Here is a 19629-nt window from a genome sequence, read left to right on the forward strand (position 1 = left end):
GCTTCAAACCAAGAGTTACTGTCACATTGAGTGTCTGCTGCTGTATCTTGTGCGGCGCTGCGATATCGCTGATGAGAGGCGCTCTGTGAGAAGCCACTCGAGGTGCTGCCGGCATGGGTGGCACACTGCTCATATCGCCACGTTCAGGGCGTCCGGTGCTGTTGTCTCGGAAGGCCGTGACGGGCAGAATAGCAAACACCCTGGCCACTCAGCAGGGCCCGTCTCCTGTCCCCGTGTGGCCGCCAGCGGCCCTCTGGCCACGGGTCGCGGCGTGTTCTGCCGTGGCGGCCAGAGACCTCCCTCAGGAGCGACGCCCTCGCGATCGCGCGGCGGGATTCGGTGATGGAATGCTTTGATCTCCGCTCCCTCAAGGAGCCACGGACACTCTTGCTTGGCGCCTCTGCCGTATCGAGGTTGTTTAGGGCTAAGCTCCTTCGCGGGCCTCTGCGTGATTTGAAATGGCAACGCCATGATCCTAGGGTCGCTCGGGGTGACGGTGCGCAATTGGTTGGCTGCTGGGTCGTGGAGTCTGACCCCATGGCTTCCTGATGAGGCCGCTTAAGAGAGCCCTGTTTCATCTGTATGGGGATTGAAATACGTAATCAACCAGGCTATGCGTTAATTGTGTGTTGACCGACTCTCTGTGTTGCATTACATCACATTTCGATATTTTGCGAGGTTATTTAATTTTAGTGTGTCTTTCTCCTAATTTTCAAGCTTGCGTGCAGTGCCACGTCGTCATCTTACTTGCGCAGCAGCAACACGTTGCCGTCCACTCATTGATATGCTAATTTTCTCTGCCCCCTCCCTCTCTCCGTCCCCGCCCCCCCTCCCTATATTTAAGGGACCGTCACAGAAACGACCCCTCTGTGCCGATATGTGTCCTCTCTCGTTGTGTCCTTGTGATGTCTGTCTGCTTGTATGTCTGTCTATAGTTTTCTAGTTAGATTTTTGTTGCTATTTCTCTTATGCCTGATGATGATTGCTTGTGTTGCAATCGAAACGTCGCTATTATTTTAATTTATTATTTTATCTTTAGACGTGACTTAACCGAAAGAACCAAAGAATAATTCCTGCAGTCACGAAAGCTCCAAAAATTAAGATGGGGATTGAGTGTTGTCGCCCTCACAAGTGTGGGATTTCTCCGGGTTCTCCGGTTTCCATCCAACATTTAGCAATATCAAATGTCCAAATATAGGACCGCAGAGCTTGGCAATTATTGGCACCGGTTCTGGCTACTTTCCCACTTTGCTGTGGTTTCCCACACCTCCGTCTGAGAGTGGATGGAAACTGTGCGTTGCAGAGTTTAAATAATGGATCTGTGGAAGTGTGGTGTGAGGGAGGCCACACGGTCGCCGGCTCGGTGTGACTGCAGACGATCGTAACAGTGAACAAGTACAGTTGGGTACGCTTGGTATCCGAGACATTCTTATAGCACAGGGCCATCATAAAGGCACTGCTATGCTTCACAGACGCAGTCTGCAATACACCTGTGGTAATAACCAGGGCAGCCCACCAAATTTTAACCACAAACCCCTGCCTGCAACAAGCAGCGAGCATGTTAATGCCGGGCTACGTCACCGCTCCAAATCCAAAGTTTCTGCGGGGTGCGCAATTACAGTGTGTGGCACACGTGTGGATTTCTGCCGGGCGCTGCGCGCTGATTGGTTGTGAGTTGATATGCGGCATTGGGAATATTGCAGCAGTCGGAGATTAGGGTAATGCTCTTACCGTGCTCCATTGCGAGGGGAGCCGGGCTGGCCGAGCCATTGTTGCATGCCGCACGCTGACAGTAAAAAGGGTTAGGGTCAGTGAATGGGATAGGGTTATGGCCTTAGTTCTGTCGGCGTTGGTTACACAGCTGTTCTTCCTATGCTCCTCATGCTGCCCCTCTCCGCTGTGAACGTGTGTGTTTACGTTTCTACGTGTGGGTGTGCCCTTGCATCTGGGTAACCTGGGCGTGCGTGCGTGCGTGCGAAACCTGGGCACAGGTGATCTGGGTCTGCAACCTTTGCCGCAAGCAGCAGGAGCTCCTCACCAAGTCAGGCGCCTGGTTCTTTGGGCCGGCGGTCGGCCCCAGCGAAGGGCCGGGTGCGGAAGAGCAGAGCGACCCTGGGGCGGCCCTCGGACGTGAGCGCAAGGTCCGGGGTGGCCGCGGCGGAAATCACGAGGCGGACGGAGGGGAAACCGCCTCACGGGGTAGGCGGAGCCGCGACGGGAAGACGCAGCTGGCGCAGCCCGGACGGGCACGGGGGAACGGCAGGAAGGGATGTCGCTCACCGCCCCGCGGCACCACGGACAGCGGCTCCACCCGGCCAGAGCTACCGGCCGTCCATGGGTGGGCGGCCCAGCGTGATTGCGCACCCCACCCGCTTCATGTCAGCCCCCGCGTTGGATGGGCAGTTGAGCGGTTGGCCCTTGCCCACGATTAGCACGAGATTCGCCGGTCAGGGTGATGAAAAACGTAATTGTATCAGTGGCTCGGCGTCGCGGTGCTCCTCCTGGTTCTGACATCGCTCTTTGCGTTCCCGTGTTCCCCCCTTGCTCGTGTTTCTGGCTGCGTGGCAACGCCGGCGGAGCAGCTCGCCGATCATGAATAACCACAGGTGAGTTTGGCCGCCCGGCCGGTCCCCCACCACGCTCGTCGCACCACCCCCCACGCTGGCCCGGCGCGCCCATAACCCCATGACCCCACGTGCGTACGTGCCAGGAGTCGAGGCCCGGCCGTCCCATCGGAATGCCCGGAGGGGGTCACTGGCCGGCGGCCTCCGGGAGTGATGGGACGTGGAACGGACGGCTGCCTGCGGACGAGAGGGGGCGACGGGCCTCCCAGTGCCACCGATCCACGGCTACCTTACCGCTATGCCGGCGAGGCGGCGTGCGGGCCGCTCCGAGGTGGCCGCGCCGACGATGCCGAGATGCTGGCCCGTTACCGCAGCGACCCCAATCTGGCACGCCACCCGGCGAAGCCGCAGCCGTACGAGCGGCAGATGCGCATCCACGCGGAGGCCTCCCGCGCTCGGCACGAGCGGCGGCACAGCGACGTGGCGCTGCCGGTCACCGAGGCGGACGAGACGGCGTACCCGGGGCCCCTCGCCGGCCGTGTCGACCGCCCGCGGCACCGGCGGGCCCTCGTGCCGCCCGCCGAACCCGGGGTACCGGACGCCCCCCGCCTGTTCCGGGGCATCCGGCGCGGCCCCGTGTCCCCGGGCCGGTGCCCGGACGCCCGCGGCCACGGGGCCCGCGGACCCTGTCGACGCCGGGACGGTACGGACGGCGCCGCGGTGGCGTGGAACGACTCGCTGGGCTCGGATCGGTCGGATGGCATGCGATGCGTGCAGCAGCAGCAGAAAGCGCTCGAGGTGAAGAAATCTCGGCACCGCTCTACCAGCAGTACCGAAGAGTCGACGCCAGAGTACAGCAGCTGCCCCGACGAGGAGGAGGGCGAGAGCGAGGGCGCCGGCGACACGGGTAGGTGCCGGGTGCGGCGGCGGTGTGGGCTCCGCTGTGAGGCCGGGCGGGGCGCTGCCATCGCCGGGGAAGCAGAACTCGCCACGCTGAGTGGTCGTGCCGCCCTCCGCCCTTGTCTCCCCCCAGCGGCCGCAGATCGGGACCCGTACAAGCGCGACGTGGCTCGCACGTACCCAAGTGGAGACCCCTCCCTCCTGGCGACGGTGAGGCCACCTGACCCCCGACCTTCGACAGTGGAGCGGCGAGCGGGGCCGCGGGACGGCTCTGCTCGCCCGAGGGTTCCCTCCCCCCACGAACTTGTCCCTCCTCTTCAGGGCACTCGGCCTGTCGCCTCTCTCTGCTTTGAAGACTTTCCTCGAAACTTCCATTTCATCCCCTCTACTTGCTTCCTTTCTGTCCTTCTCTTGAGCAAGCGAGCCAGTGGGTGGGTGAGTCAGTGAGTGAGGGGGGGAGTCAGTGGGTGAGTGAGTGAGGGGGTGAGTTAGTGGGTGAGTGAGTGAGTGAGGGGGTGAGTTAGTGGGTGAGTCAGTGAGTGAGGGGGGGAGTCAGTGGGTGAGTGAGTGAGTGAGGGGGGTGAGTGAGTCAATGAGTGAGTGTGTCCTGTCTCTCGCACCCATTCTCACTCCTTCTCGTTGCCTCTGTGGTCCGGGATCTTACGCTGCTCACCCAAGCGGTTCCTATTCATCCCGCACTTAAGTTGTGGCCGTGATGACATCCCCGCGTGAGCACAAGTCCCTGTGCCCACAGCCCGTCACGTGGCAGCCGTCGCGCGAGGGCGACCGCCTCATCGGGCGCATCGTGCTCAACAAGCGCCTTAAGGACGGCTCTGTGCCTCGCGACTCTGGCGCCGTGCTGGGCCTCAAGGTACGGGGGGGGGGGGCGAGTCGTGTAGGGGGGGCGAAGGCGCTGTGGAACACCGTCGCTCTTGTGCAGAAGACGTGTTGGGAGCTTACTGGAGGCGTGGGTGGCTGTGAGAGCAGCGTGGCTCGTGGAGGTGTAGGTATGCGTGACGTGTGGCTGTGAGAGGCTCACTGGAGAGGTGGCTGTGCAGGTGGTGGGAGGGAAGATGACGGAGCCGGGGAAGCTGTGTGCGTTTATCACCAAGGTGAAACGTGGCAGTCTCGCAGACATCATGGGGAGGCTGCAGGCAGGTGGGTGCATTTCCCTTTGTGCGTATGTATGTTGAACTTCTTTCGCAACATAGCCAACTGTGCTAATCGAAGGTTACGAGTGTGTCCGAGACTGTCATCTCCGGTATAGACTTTTCGTCTTGCTACCGTGGGCGCCACGGCGCCGAGATGTTAACTGCCCCGTCTGGTATACGGGAGGTCGTGGATTCGATCCCGACCTTGATGCCCGTATATGTGGAGTGTGCATGTCTCTCTCTCTCCCCGTGGTTACGTGGATTCTTCTCTGGGTCCTTTTTCCCTCCACATTTAGAATCAACATCACGCGTTTAGAATCTTTGGGTGCTATCAATATCCACATGATAAGCCACTTCGTTGAGGTCACTTCTGAAAAAGAGATATATAGCTGAGTGGGTCTTACCTGGTAAGATAAAAATTGTTTAGTTTTAGTTTACTTTAGACTGTCTGGGGCAAGTGCTGTTAGCTTGCATAACACTAAGAGGTGGATGCCCAACACTACATCCGGCCTCCTTTGACTCCCCAGTGCTGATGTTTACACCGCACCAGGTACTTCCTTAAAGGCTGAATCGATTTAGGGAAGGCTCAGAATTGGTTCATACAATTTTCACTGTTATTGGGAATGAGCAGGAATCGAACTTGAGTCGCCGGATTTGAAGAACAGCGTGCTTACCGTGACACTCCCGAGGAGTGGAAAAGCATCACCCACCTCTCTCGGTGGCTTTAAGTAATGCCATTGCGGGGGAAAAAGGCTGATATTAATCAGCTGCTATGCTCATTAATCAACAATTTGGCACAGTAGGGGGCATAGGTGGTGCATCTGTCAGTCTTCCCATTCAGTCAACCCATAATACCTGGATCTGTCCCGTGACCTGACAGCCAGCCTTCGACACTTCACGTGGGCCCAAAGTCCACCAAGCCTCGCAAAAGTGCTGTGCTTACGTAACCACCATTTGCTGGCGAATGGCGGCTGTCGTTGTTGTTTGTGTACATACCGGTTTCGTCCTCATTAGGATTAGGACTCATCAGCACAGTGCAGTCATCAATCCACCTGTTCTATTTGTTTACAGCCTGAACACCAGTTCCTATTGCGAAAGTGCTCTCACCTTTCGCAGGAAGTTAACGTGTGGACTTCAGAGATGGGCTGTGTGTTTAGCATTTCTTACTTCGAGATTCCACCTTGAGCTACTGTGGGCAATGGCAGAGGTTGAATTACTCTTGAAGTTGCCCGTTAAGCCTCCCACTGTATCTGCACCAGATGGAAATTCCTATGGCACAGCCATGGAAATCTTCTCGAACTACCTGGTCAAAAAAACATGTCAAATAATGTGGGAGCAAGAGTGCATCCCTGTGGCACTCCAAGGTGAATGACTCTGACTCCCAGCCAGGCAGTTCTACGCAGGCCTGCTCACCATTACAAAGATCCTTTGTTATTGTGGGCAAAGGATGAGGGATCCGGAATACATGAGGAATAACACCAAGTTATAGCATCTTGATGGCATCGTAGGCCTTGACCAGGTCAATGAAGCGGATATGTAGGTGGTGAGAGCCAGAAAACCACACTTGGATTACAAGCGTGTGTTTCCAACCTTGCGTGTTCCATGGAGATGCAGTGGTGTCACGTGCACGTGGTTCTGTGAAGCGGGTGTGAGTGGGGCACGTGCACGTGTCCCTGCGCAGGCGATGAGGTGCTGGAGTGGAACGGGCGGCTCTTGCGGGGAGCCTCATTCGAGGAGGTCTACAATATAATCCTGCAATCCAAGCCGTCTCCACAGGTGGAACTGCTGGTAGCAAGACCACTCAGGTGGGCAGCATGCGTGTACTCGCATGCGGACTCACGCATGTACTCGCACGCTTACAATCACACGTGTACTCACAGTCTCACGTACCCACACTCATATTAGCACGGTTGGCTATGTATGGTGCGAAAGAAGTTCAACATACATATTCACTCTTACTTACTCAAAATCTCACGTACTGGCACACGCAGCTGCAGTCACACACGTATTGACACTCAGACGTGCTTGGATTTACTTCCAATCGTACTCATAGCCACACAGTTCATATCACCTCGGGTCTAGCTCTCTGATCCATACAGGAACACAGGCATCATTGGCAGCATAGAACATCCGCTTTGTAGGGCCCTCTTAGTGCGAGACCCGCTGGGAAAAGTTTCCCGTGTGGGCACCTCCCCCGGGGTTCCGTGCGTGCGACCGCCGAGCACGCCGTAGTTTCTCCGAGCGGCCTTTGTCGTGGGCCCACGCACACGCTCGCACACACGCTCGCACACACGCTCGCACACACGCTCGCACACGCACACACACACGCTCGCACACACGCTCGCACACACGCTCGCACACGCACACACACACGCTCGCACACACGCTCGCGCGCACTTGCTCGCACACACGCTCGCACACGCACACACACACGCTCGCACACACGCTCGCGCGCACTTGCTCGCCCACACGCTCGCACACACGCTCGCACACACGCTCGCACACACGCTCGCACACACGCTCGCACACACGCTCGCGCGCACTTGCTCGCACACACGCTCGCACACGCACACACACACGCTCGCACACACGCTCGTGCGCACTTGCTCGCACACACGCTCGCACACACGCTCGCACACACGCTCGCACACACGCTCGCACACACGCTCGCACACACGCTCGCGCGCACTTGCTCGCACACACGCTCGCACACGCACACACACACGCTCGCACACACGCTCGCGCGCACTTGCTCGCCCACACGCTCGCACACACGCTCGCACACACGCTCGCACACACGCTCGCACACACGCTCGCACACACGCTCGCGCGCACTTGCTCGCACACACGCTCGCACACGCACACACACACGCTCGCACACACGCTCGCGCGCACTTGCTCGCACACACGCTCGCACACGCACACACACACGCTCGCACACACGCTCGCGCGCACTTGCTCGCACACACGCTCGCACACGCACACACACACGCTCGCACACACGCTCGCACACACGCTCGCACACGCACACACACACGCTCGCACACACGCTCGCGCGCACTTGCTCGCACACACGCTCGCACACGCACACACACACGCTCGCACACACGCTCGCGCGCACTTGCTCGCACACACGCTCGCACACGCACACACACACGCTCGCACACACGCTCGCGCGCACTTGCTCGCACACACGCTCGCACACGCACACACACACGCTCGCACACACGCACGCGTGAGCCGTGAGACGCCAGTGGGCGCGTCGCTCGTGTGCGTAACCGCGGCCTTGGCCCCTGCCGGTACCGTTACAGAGACGCTTCCAAGATCCCCGAGGTCACCCAGGTGCAGCTCGAATCCAGTGAGTGGAATTCTGTACGGCCGCCATCGTCACTTGCATGCGTCTCGTGCTGACGAGTCTGCGCTCCTGTCACCGGTGCCGTGTGCTCGTGTGACGTAATGCCTTATGCGCTGATGCTTCCGGTGCCACTGTTGGTGTTGCTGCTGAGTGCTGGCGGAAGATGATGTCTTCTAATGCTGCTGCTCCAGGCTCCAGCTCTTTCGAGTCGAGCAAGATGGATCAGCTCTCCACCTCCGTTACGTCTCTCACCAGCTCGGGTCTGCTCAGGGATGCCCCGCAGATCTTGCCAGGACGTCTGTCTGTGGGTGGATGCACGCTCACTTACCTTGCTCACACATGCTCACTTAACTCGCACGCTCCCTCGCGCTCGCTTCACTCAATGCTCACACTGCATTGCTTACCTCGCTCACCCTCCCTAGCATGCTTCACACCAGCGTGGGGAGGAGGCAGCTACATTTCATTTTCATTTTATGCTTGTGTTGTCTCCATGATTTTGCTCTAGCTGAGTTACACATTCGTAATATGGAATAAAAAAAGTATATTTTTTACATTTAATATATACTTTGTCACTCACATTGTGTATTTTTTTTGTTGCCCATGCCTTGTTTGCATTGCTCATGCTGCGCACGTGCGTTTTTGTGTTGCTCACGCCGCATGTCCTTGTCTTGAGTGTCACCCTCTTTGTTGTTGCGGCTGCTGCTGCTGTGTCCCGGCGGCTCCCAGCCTCGAGTCGTGGGCAGGCGGTGGCTCGGGCCGCAGCTGCAGGTACAGTAACGGCCCGGCAGCCCCGCTCGCTTGCGCCGTGAGCGCACAGCCCAGAGCACCGCATGCCCCTGAGCACTGTACAGTAAACTCACGCGTGCCACCGCCGCCAGCACGGCCAGGAGGAGGCTGCCCGGAGGACACGTGACATGGAGGGTGGGGGCGCTACGGGCTCATCGAACCACCTCACTCTCGGTCTCACTGGAACTGGCCGCCAGGATGATGTGTGGGGCAGTGCTCTTTGTGATGTGGCATAGACGAATCTCAGGGTCGTGCTGCCTCCTCTTCATCAGACTCTAGAGTCCCGGCGAATGGAGGTAGATAGCAGAGACCCTCTATCTTGGTGTGTCTGTTTCTGTCTAACACTGTCTCTCTAACTTTGTCTCTCTTTCCCTAACTCTCCAACCCGGTTTCTCCATCCCGGTCTGTCTGACTCCATCTCTCCGACCCTGTCTCATCAACTCTTTCTTTCCTAATCAGTTGATTTTTGAACATCGCCTTGCCAGGCACACTGAGGAAAAGCTTGTGGTCCTGCATAGATGCCATATTCTGTCCGTCTGCTACAGCAGATGTAAAGAATTTAAGTAGGACCTACTCTTCTGCTTTATTGCCCTGGTCAAGGCCTATGATACCATCGATAGGCTAGGGCTCTGGGTTGTTCTTCGTTTTTTCGGAGTCCCTGACCCAAGGACAGCCGCACGGCCAGGAGTCAGAGCCATTTCCTCTTCACTTTGGGGTGCGATGGGGATGTCATCTGGCTTCTACATTGTTGAACATATTTTTTGCCCACGTCGTTTAATAATCTTTCCATGGCTGTACTGGAGGAATTTCCATCTGGTACAGATACAATGGGAGGCTGATCGATGCCCGGGTGCGGTCAAGGCATGGCTCCCTATTGGTCAACCACGTTATGTATGCCGACGACCTGGTAATTGCGGCTCACTCAGAGGAGGAGTTGGAGGCACTGCTACTGAAACTGGAGTGTGCCACTAAGAGGTGGGGCCTTACCATCAGCCCCACCAAAACGAAGCACCTGCCTGAGTATTTTGTACCATCGGGCACTCCACCCTCACAACTCCCAATCGGTGATGGGGCAGTTATGGAGAGAGTGGAGAGTTTCCCATACCTGGGCAGTGTGCTCATGACCGGCTTCGGTTTAACAGCAGAGGTCTCACTCCGAATCAGTCGAGTGGCATTATCTTTTCATCGGTTGCGTAACGCTGTGTGGAAGCTACCTGGTCTGTCGCTCCGCACGAAGCTTTGGGTCTTCTCGGCCACAGTCATTCCCTCCCTTCTCCATGCTTGCTAAACGTGGACACCCCCAAATGGAACATATTTGCCAGTTAGAAACATTTAGGCAGGCCTGTCTACGATCATCCTGGGTTTAACCAGGCTGGATTTTGTGAGGAGCTCACAAATCCTCGAAATATCTGGACAAAGTCCCATCGGTGAGCTCCTCCGGCAGGCAAGGCTGCGTTGGCTGGGCCATGTAGCCCGCATGCCCAATCACCGCATGCCCAAACAGCTTTTGTTCGGCCGGATAGAGGGGGCTAAACGGGCGCGGCATGGGCTAGAGAAGAGATGGAGTGATGTGGTACAGGAGGATGTGGAGCTGAGTGGACTTGCCGATGACTGGTACCAGCGGTGTCGAGATCGGCCTCTGTGGAGGAGGCTCGTGAAGGCCGCTACTGGGCAGTTGGAGGCAGAGGAGCGACACTCACAACAACTAGCGGAGCGCTGGGTGGCTAAAGCACAGCAAGTTGGTACAGTAGGGGGCACAGGTGGTGCATCAGCCAGTCATCTCGGTCATCTCGGTCAGTCGACCCGTGGCACCTGCTGGGTCTGCCCCGTGACCTCCTGCCAGCAGGCGGTCGACACTTCACGTGGCCTCAAGGTGCACATAGCCTAGCACAAGCGTCGTGGTGACGTCACCGCCACTTAGTGGCGAATGGCGGTTGTTGTGTTGTTGTTGTATGATGGTGGTTGTTTATGCTGCTGGGTGCATGTACAGGTAAAGCTGTGGTACGACAAACCGGGTGAACAGCTCATCGTCACGGTGCTGGGGGCAGCCGACCTCCCGGCTCGTGACGATGGGCGACCACGCAACCCTTACGTCAAGCTCTACTTCCTGCCCGACCGCAGGTGCGCACGCGGGGGACCTGCTGGTTGGGCACGTGCACGTACAGAGCATCTACACGCAGCCGCATATAAGGGCGTCGTACAGAAGCAGTGGGTATATTTATGTTATAAAGAGAAAGAGGCTGTCAGCCATAGGCAGAGGAGTAGAGGGAGGCCTGGAGCCCAGAGTTTAAGCAGTGGCAGGCAGTCGACAGTACGGATTCCTGGGGTAAAGGAGTTCGAGAATACGGTTGCATCAGAGGGGAATGAGCGGCCTCCTACTGGGCGGAAATTGACTGGGGACAAGAGACCTTTGTGTTCCCGGAGCAGAGAGGGTGGAGGGGAGTAGAGTCAGACGAGAGGGGAGAGGTGGACAGGAGCGAGGTGTGAGCTCGTCTCTTCCTTTAATTGAGCGTGCACAGACCCTACTGGCACGTGCACACACTAACCGCGCGCGTGTTCTGCTGGTGCGTGCGTCGCCGTATGGCAGCGACAAGAGCAAGCGGCGAACCAAGACGCTGCGCAAGACGCTGGAGCCGCACTGGGGCCAGACGTTCGTGTTTTGCCCCGTGCGCCGCAGCGAGTTCCGCGAGCGGATGCTGGAGGTGACGCTGTGGGACCAGGCACGCATCCACGACGAGGACAGCGACTTCCTGGGGGAGGTGGGTGTGCTGGCGTGGTTGTGCGCGCACGCGTGTATGTGCGTGTGTGTACGCACACACGCGGTAGTGCAGCGGACAGCATGTTGCGCTACAAACCCAACAGAGACCAGAGTTCGATTTTCGCTTACAGCCAACACCAGTGGTGATTATCCGATTGGGTTCTGGGCCTCCCCTAGGTCGACTCAGCCTCAAATTAGTACCTGGTGTGGCGTTAAGACATCAGCACTGGGGAGACAAAGGCAGCCGGGCTTTCTGCTGGCCACCCATCCCCTTGTGTACCATGCCAGTCTTCAGAGGTGCTCCTGAACAGCACTTGCCTCAAAATTCTGTTTATACTGTATGGGCCATCTTTCACTTTGGACACGTGTGTGCATCTGAATACATATGTGTACGCCCACCTGCATAATTATAAAATGAATGGTGTAGTGCAAGCGAGTGATGGACACTCCACAATCCTATAGCGAGGCGAGTTTGTCCATACGACAACCGCCCTTGACATCCCCATGGTGCTTGGTGGACTGGTGCGCTGCTTGTTGGCGAGGGACGCGCTGCCTCCGCTCCACCATGAGTTCAAGCTTCAAGTAAGCAGGATGAGTCTGATTTGCGAGACTGACCTGGGTCAAGCTCGTGAGGTCAGTCAGGGAGGGTGGTGGTTCCCCGGTTGGTGAGCCGGGCCAGCGGAGCGTGAGCGCACGCGATCGCTCGTGCCGCTTGTGATGCTCGTGCCGCTGCAGATCCTGATCGAGCTGGAGACGGCGTTGCTGGACGACGAGCCGCACTGGTACAAGCTGCAGACGCACGACCTCTCCTCGCTGGCGCTGCCTGCCCAGTCACCGTACCTGCCGCGGCGCCCGCAGGCCGACCGCCGACTCACGCGTGAGGCAGCGTGTGGAGACGCGTTGACACCCGGACACCCGAACACACGCACATACTTCGTGCACACACACACAAAATATTTGTGTGGACGGTGTGTCATGCGTATGTGGACCTATGTGTGTATGTGGGGTGCGTGACGCAGCAGTTAGCACGCTTCACTACGAACCCGGCGACCCGATTCAATTCCCGCTCACGGTCAACAACAGTGACGATTATCTGAATCGGTTCAGGGCCTTCCCTAGGTCGATTCAGCCTCAAATGAGTACCTGATGTGGTGTGTAAACATCGCCACTGGGGAGAGAAATGGCGTGGTGCTGGCCAACCACCCCCTAGTGTGCAGTGCTCACCTTCAGAAGTGCATGCTGACAGCACTTGCCCCAACAGTCCGTTAAGGTTATACGGGGGATGTTTTTCTTTGTCTTTGTGTGTGCATATCACTGGAATGCAAAGGACACGTGGGGAGTAGTAGCAGAGTGGTTAGCGCACTGCACTACGAACTCGGTGGCCCGAGTTCGATTCCTGCTTATGTCCAACATCAGTAACAATGATTTGAACCACTCCTCGGCCTCTCCCACGTGGACTCTGCCTTAAATGAGTACCTGGTATTGGGAATTATATGCCATCATCAGCACTCGGGAGACAAAGGTGGCTGGGTGTAGTGCCGGCCACCTCGAGTGGTGCCCTGTTGGCCTTCATAGGAGCTCGCTGACAGCACTTGTCCCAGGAGTCTGTTCAGACTATAGGGGGGATCTTTGTCTTTGTGCGTGACATGCACAGGGTCTCCGCGGATCGGTGAGAAGGAGGGGTCGGACTACGAGACGGACGATGGCATTGGAGCCGTGAGTCCAGGTGAGAGGCCTTTTGCTTCGGTTCCAGGGCCCGGCTCATGTCTCCGCGTGGCCATCGCGTGTGTTTCACCACGGAGATAACGTTCCCCGTGAACTCGTGTGACCTCATGTGGTTGTGTGTGACCTCGTGTGGTTTGCTTGGCAGTGACGCGCCACCGTAGCCGCGAGAGGCGCGGCGTGGCCCTGGTGGTGCCGGGGCCGCCCAGGCACCGGGGAGGGTCTCGCTCTCGCTCCGTGTCGCCGCACCACCCCGACAAACGCAGCCGCTCGCGCTCGCAGTCCCCGCATCCCCACAGCACCAGGTGCTGCACCACACGCCGCCCCGCACGGAACCGCGCGGAGCAGTGCATGGAGCGCTACACGTCGCACCACATGGGACACCACACACAGTACACCGCACACTACACAGGGGACTGGGTAGCACACTGGCATTCCTACGTTCGCATAATGTACCAAGAGCACACTGGCTGCTTACTCGTGTGTGTTTTACTTGTGTGTGTGTGTGTGTGTCCACGTGTAGTGTAGCCGTTACCTCCCTATGCTACGAACCCAGTGGCCTGAGTTCGATTTCTGCTCAGGGCTAACACAAGTGATGATTTATTGAACCGATCCTAGGCCTCCCCCCTTCTGACTCAGCCTCAAATGAGTACCTGGTTAGCACGGTTGGCTACGTACGGTGTGAAAGAAGTTCAACATACATCCTTACGTGTTGGAGTGCTCGTAAGAGTACTTGGGCCACGTGGGGAATCTTCGTGTGGCTTCCCTGTCTTGGGCAGTGGTGTGGACCAGGAAGGCTGCAGCCGACATTCCCGGTCACCGCGACGACCACAGGATGGGCCGGCGAGAGGAGAGTGCTGCAGAGGCCTTGCAGAGCAGTACTCGCCTGAACCCGACCGGTACTCGCCAGCGCGCCCTGCACACCGCATACCACACCCTCACCATACACTCACCTCAGACCAGCTCCGTACACCACACCCCATGTGTGACACACGACATACTCTGCATACACCGCAAACTGCACACACTCCGTTCACCATCACACAACGTGAACATCACACCATACCTGCACACACTAAACGCTCTACACACGATGCAGGTGTGTGGGGTATATGGGGTGTGGGGACGACGTGTGCGGTGGTGGTGCTGCTGCTGGGTTGGTGTGTGGTGCAGTACGATCTCCCGTGTCCTGGGAGGGTGCGCTCACTCACTCGCTATCGCTCACCATCTCGCTCTCATTCGCTCTCACTCGCTCTCTCACTCACTTTTACTTACTCTCTCACTTTCACTGTCATTTTCACTCGCTCTCCCACGCCACTTACCGTCCTTTATGAACTGTGGATGTGTGGCTTTGTGTGTGGCTGTGCGAGTGTGTGGCTATGTGTAGCTGTGTGTGAGTGGGAGCTATGCGTTGAGCGACTGCTGTGCAGTGGATGTGGGAGTGGCTGACCCGGTGCCTGTGTGTGCAGTCACTTCACCACCTTGCCCAGGGCCAAGCCGGGCCACGGGGCAACCGCATGGGGCGAGGGGGGGCACAGGTAACGCTGGGGGATGCTGGTGACTATAGAGAGCATGGGCGATGTGCATGGGTAACGCCGGGGGTATGGTAATGCCAGGCACCCGGTCCTCTCCGTCTGTCTTCACGCTCGCTTCATGCCTTATTTGTTTACACATTTGTTTCAGCCAGCTATACACTCCGCGTGTCGAGTTGTTTTGTTCGGGTGATTTACATTTCTCTGTGCAAGTCTTGCACGAATGTTTTGTTGGAGTAAAGTTTATTTTAAATGTATTCGTAAATTTGCAGCAACGCATTCATCCCAGTGATTCCAATCTCCAGGGAGGACGCCATCAGCCTCCTCCTGTCACACGAGCAGTCCGCCACACAGCACTGCATGCAGCGCACACCGCACAGGTGTGTGTCACCCACTTGCTCACCACCCACCCACTCACCGGCTCGCTCACCCACTCACTTGCCGACCCACTCACTCACCCACCCACGTGCTTGGCTCACGCTGTGTTTTTCAAGTGAACATGCGATGCCTGTGCCCTTGGTTGCTTCGGTCCACTCTCTCCCTCGCTCACCTTGGCACTGTCCGGTGCTTCTCCCTGCGCACTGGGGTGAGCGTTTTAGGCAGCAGGGGAAGCTGCGCCGCCTTCAGATGCACGTACCTCATGCCAGCCCCCCAACAGCAGGGCTCGCGTGCGATATGAGAGGACGCAGGAAGAGATGCCTCATGTCCCAGCGGCCTGGATAGACCTTAGTAGGGGCAGTGCAGAGGCTCGCTGGACTTTAGCCCTCTCGGTGCAGGCGCGGTCCTCAGTGAGCAACGTAGGGGAGATTGTGATGGCAGGGGACATGTGGGATGCTCATAATTCAAAGGGGCCTTTGTCGGCCGTGGGTTTTATGCTCACTCGGCAGTGCTCCTGTTCTCACGCAAACGCCGCATAGCGAGGCTGCGTAGTACGTGAGCGCCGCGCTAGCGATCACAGCACATACCTGATGAGTTGTGTGGGTGAAGGTTGTGGCTTAAGGCATTGTGGGGGTGAATAAACGTCGTGGACATCTCGCCTGGAGTAGAGAATGCACATGCTGTATTGGCGTGCGTGTGCGTGTGTGTATATGTTGCATGCAAAGTTCCGGGTCTTTTCTATGCTTGCAAAACATTGACTCCTTTAAAGTAACATCTGCGCCAGTTTGAAATATTCAGGCTGGCCTGCCTACAATCCATCCTGTGTTTAACCAGGCTGGATTGTGTGAGGAGCTTACAGATCCTTGAATGATCTGGACACAGTCCCATCAGTGAACTCCTCTGGCAGGCGAGGCGCTGCGTTGACTGGGTCATTAGCCTGCATGCCCAGCCACCGCATGCCCAAGCAGCTTCTGTTTGGCTGGATAGAGGCGACGAAATAGGAGTAGCACGAGCTAGGGAAGAGATGGACTGATGCAATACAGGAGGAAGTGAAGATGATTGGAACTGCCACTGACTGGCACCAGCAATGTCAAAGTCAGCCTCTGTGGAGGAGGCTCGTGAAGGATGCTACTGGGCAGTTGGAGGCAATCGCCCTCCAGCAGCAGCAGAGGGCAGAGGAGGGACGCTCAAAACAACGAGCGGAGCACCGGGTGGTTAAAATGCAGAAAGTTGGCACAGTCGGGAGCACAGGTAGTACATCTGCCAGTCATCTCAGTCATGCAACTCATGACATCTGGGTCCCGTGACCTGTCAGCGACTCTTCGACACTTCCCCATGGACTCAAAGTGCACCTAGCCTGTCACACTTGCCATGGTGATGTCACTGCCACCTAGTTGCAGATGCTGTGTATACATAGGCTAGTAAAGACTACGTAGGGACATCATCAGCAATGTTTATTGTTTTTGTCTGTATTGTACAGTCCATTTTGAGTCAACGTGGCCACATGTGGACGTATCTCCCACGATTAAATGGCTTCACAGAAACCGGTGCGACTGTGAGAGTCGTGCACCACGAGTGGCGGCCCCTGTGCTTGTGGCCCTCTGGAGAGACCAGCTTCGGGCAGTCGTGGTGCAATCAGGGTGCCCTGGATGGGCTCTGAATGCAATGTGAACGACCGCAAGGCTCTCGGTTTCCCAGGTTCCACGAGACATAAAAAATCGTGACGCGTGTGCCCTCCAGAGCGCCCTCCTCTTTCACGGTGGCATCGCTATTCTTTATTTGATTCTTCTGTCTAATTCCGCACCATTGCCTCTGCCCTGCGGCCGTGTTCGTCGCCATGCACGTTCACGTTTCTCATTGTGTGCGCACTCTTCACGTGTCCATCCCCTGCTGTCCCGAGGCTGCACCAGGGCTATGGGAGGAGTATTTTGTCAAACTCTACGAGTCTCGTCAATGGAAACCGGGAGAGCGCGGCATCTCGGTGAGGCTGGCGGTTTGCGTGCGTGAGCGTGCACGGACATTCACCTGCCTGAGTGAGCACGTGTGTACGAGTCTACGAGTACACACGTGTACTCGTAGACTCGTACACACGTGCGCATATGAATGCACGTTTGAGTATGTTACCGTGTGCGTACAAATGTATGAGTACGATGTGTGAATGAGTGTGTAAATGTGTATGATTATGTGTGTACGTGTGCTACTGTGTGTGTAAGGGGGAACGGTAGTGTAGTGTTTAGCACGCTGCGCTATGAACCTGACGACTCGAGATTCCCGCTCACGGCCAACATCAGTGACGATTATCTGAAACGGTCCTAGGCCTCCCCTAGGTCGATTCAGCGTTAAATCAGTAACTGGTGCGGTGCGTAAAAACATCGCTAATGGGAAGACAAAGGCAGTCCGGCGTGGTGCTGGTCACCCACCTCCTCATGTGCCGTTCGCTAACAGCACTTGCCCCAACAGTCTGTTAATGCTATATGGGGGATCTTTGTTGTTTGGGGAGTAGTGGTGCAGCGGTTAGCGCACTGTGCTGTGAACCCAGCAACACGAATTCGATTCTCGCTCACGGCTACACCAGTAACAATTATTTGAACTGGTCTTGGGCCTCCATGAGATCGACTCAGCCTCAAATGAGTACCTAGTACAGTGTATAAAGATAGCCACCTGGAAGAAAAAGGCGGTCGGGCGTGGTGCTGGTCACCCACCCACTCTTGTACATGTGCTGGCCTTCATAGATGTTCACTAGCACCACTTGCCCAAACCGTCTGTTGAGGCTATACGGTGGATCTTTGTATGTGTGAGTGTGTATATGAACACAAGTGTGTCTGTATGGATGTGTGTGATCGTAGCTTTGTGTGAGAGAGTGTGTGTATGAGTGACAGCCATCTCAATCAGTCAACCCATGCCACCTGGGTCTGTCCCGTGACCTGCCAGCAGGCGTTCGACACTTCACGTAGCCTTAAAGTGCACATGCCTGGCACATGTGCCGTGGTGACATCACCACCACTTAGTGGCGAATGGCGGTTGTATGAGTGTGCATCAGTGTGTACTAGTGCGTGTGTCTTCACGTGCTGTGGTGGAATGTTGCAAAGCACATTGTGCTGTCCATAGGGATGGCGTAGTCAGAACCCTCATTGTGGGTGACCAGTGGTGTCGTGATAGATGAGCTAAGGTTCCCTCCACTCAAATAATCATATCAATCTCATATAATAATCCTAATAATTACCTAGGAAATCCACAGAGTTAAATACATTTTAGGAGGGTCCTGTTACACTAGGATGTTTGGCCAATCCAAATTACATTGTATGTTTTATCGATGAGAGAAAACCGAAAGTAAAGCCATGCGGAATAGGGTAAGAACATACAAACTCCACATAGAAAGACGGCACTCGAGTCAGGAATGAATCACAAGGCTCTTTTTGCTTAGTGTGACCTCCGCGCCGACCACCCAGGAGCAGCACAGCACCTGGGCACTGGGGGTCTCCCACCAGGCGGGCTGCGGGTCATTGGCTAGGCAGTAGTCTGACCTCGCATCACCTGACTGAGGCAGGAGTCGGTTTGGGCCACGGGTGAGGTGACAGTGATCATGCTGCTCTTAGAGCCATCCCGTTGATCAGCTCGTCAGCCGTCACACAGTCCCCTCCCTGGGCTTCCTTGCCCCCTCGCTAGGGTGGAGTCGCACCAGCCCATGCTTGAAATGAAACCCCTGACCGGGTGGCTCCCAGGTAAGCACATCCTGGGCAATTTTGGTTTCTTGCGACCAATCCCGCAAGTGTTGGCATCTGCTGGCTGACATGCGAATTCCTCTCTCTCAGCGCCGGCTCCAACCTCTGCGCCGCACAAGTGGAAGGGCTGTCGGGCGTGGACAGCGCCTTTGAGAGGTATTGCCGAGGATCACCATCACGTGCTGCCAGGGATTAATTTATTTAAGAATAATTCCTGGGTTGCTGCTCAAGTGGAAGAGATGGCACGTGACTAGGGATTGTCATGGCCAAGGGTGTAGCTAGAGCTATGGTGGATGTGTTGTACCGGGCATGCTGACTCCAACAGACCTGGCTGGAATTAATCCCTGGCATAGAGTTGTCTCAGTAGTAGCAGAGTCTGGTCGTTTAGCTGCCTCCCCCGGTACTCACCGGCTCCTACGAGTCTACGTGCTGTGCAGATCCCATGAAGACGGCACGCCTTGTCCTGTAGAAACAGCTCCCCTCGTCCTGTAGAGACCACACACCATGCTCGGTGTCCCCTGTACCTTGTGAGTGAAGTATGATTGCTGTGGGGTGACAAGTTAGTGCGATTCCTTTCCCAGGGATCAAGATGTAGCTTCTGTCTCTGCCTATTACCATATTCCCACATGTCCCACACTGACCGTCTTGTTGTGTGACTCCGCTTGTTTTTGTGTGTCTCTGCGTTGTTTCTTGTGTTTCTGTATGACCCTACGTGTCCCTTTGTGTCGCTTGTGTTCCCGTGCATCTCTGGGACCTGTCTC

General features: G+C 56.7%; 1 protein-coding gene across 1 annotated transcript in view; it reads left to right on the forward strand.

The window, feature by feature from the left end:
* The window catches only part of LOC144935941 (regulating synaptic membrane exocytosis protein 2-like), a 49761-nt gene that overhangs the window by 18555 nt on the left and 11577 nt on the right, over window positions 1-19629 (forward strand). Inside the window, 19 exon segments of the mRNA XM_078862843.1 lie at window positions 1992-2338; window positions 2583-2606; window positions 2711-3471; window positions 3598-3674; window positions 4219-4335; window positions 4523-4622; window positions 6297-6420; window positions 7927-7973; window positions 8162-8274; window positions 10747-10877; window positions 11344-11515; window positions 12250-12391; window positions 13169-13240; window positions 13385-13541; window positions 14016-14135; window positions 14706-14774; window positions 15041-15148; window positions 17047-17127; window positions 18959-19024. Of these exon segments, the coding sequence (XP_078718969.1) occupies window positions 1992-2338; window positions 2583-2606; window positions 2711-3471; window positions 3598-3674; window positions 4219-4335; window positions 4523-4622; window positions 6297-6420; window positions 7927-7973; window positions 8162-8274; window positions 10747-10877; window positions 11344-11515; window positions 12250-12391; window positions 13169-13240; window positions 13385-13541; window positions 14016-14135; window positions 14706-14774; window positions 15041-15148; window positions 17047-17127; window positions 18959-19024 (2828 nt within the window).

Source organism: Lampetra fluviatilis, chromosome 14, assembly GCF_964198595.1.
Source record: "Lampetra fluviatilis chromosome 14, kcLamFluv1.1, whole genome shotgun sequence".
In the NCBI taxonomy this organism is placed as follows: domain Eukaryota; kingdom Metazoa; phylum Chordata; class Hyperoartia; order Petromyzontiformes; family Petromyzontidae; genus Lampetra; species Lampetra fluviatilis.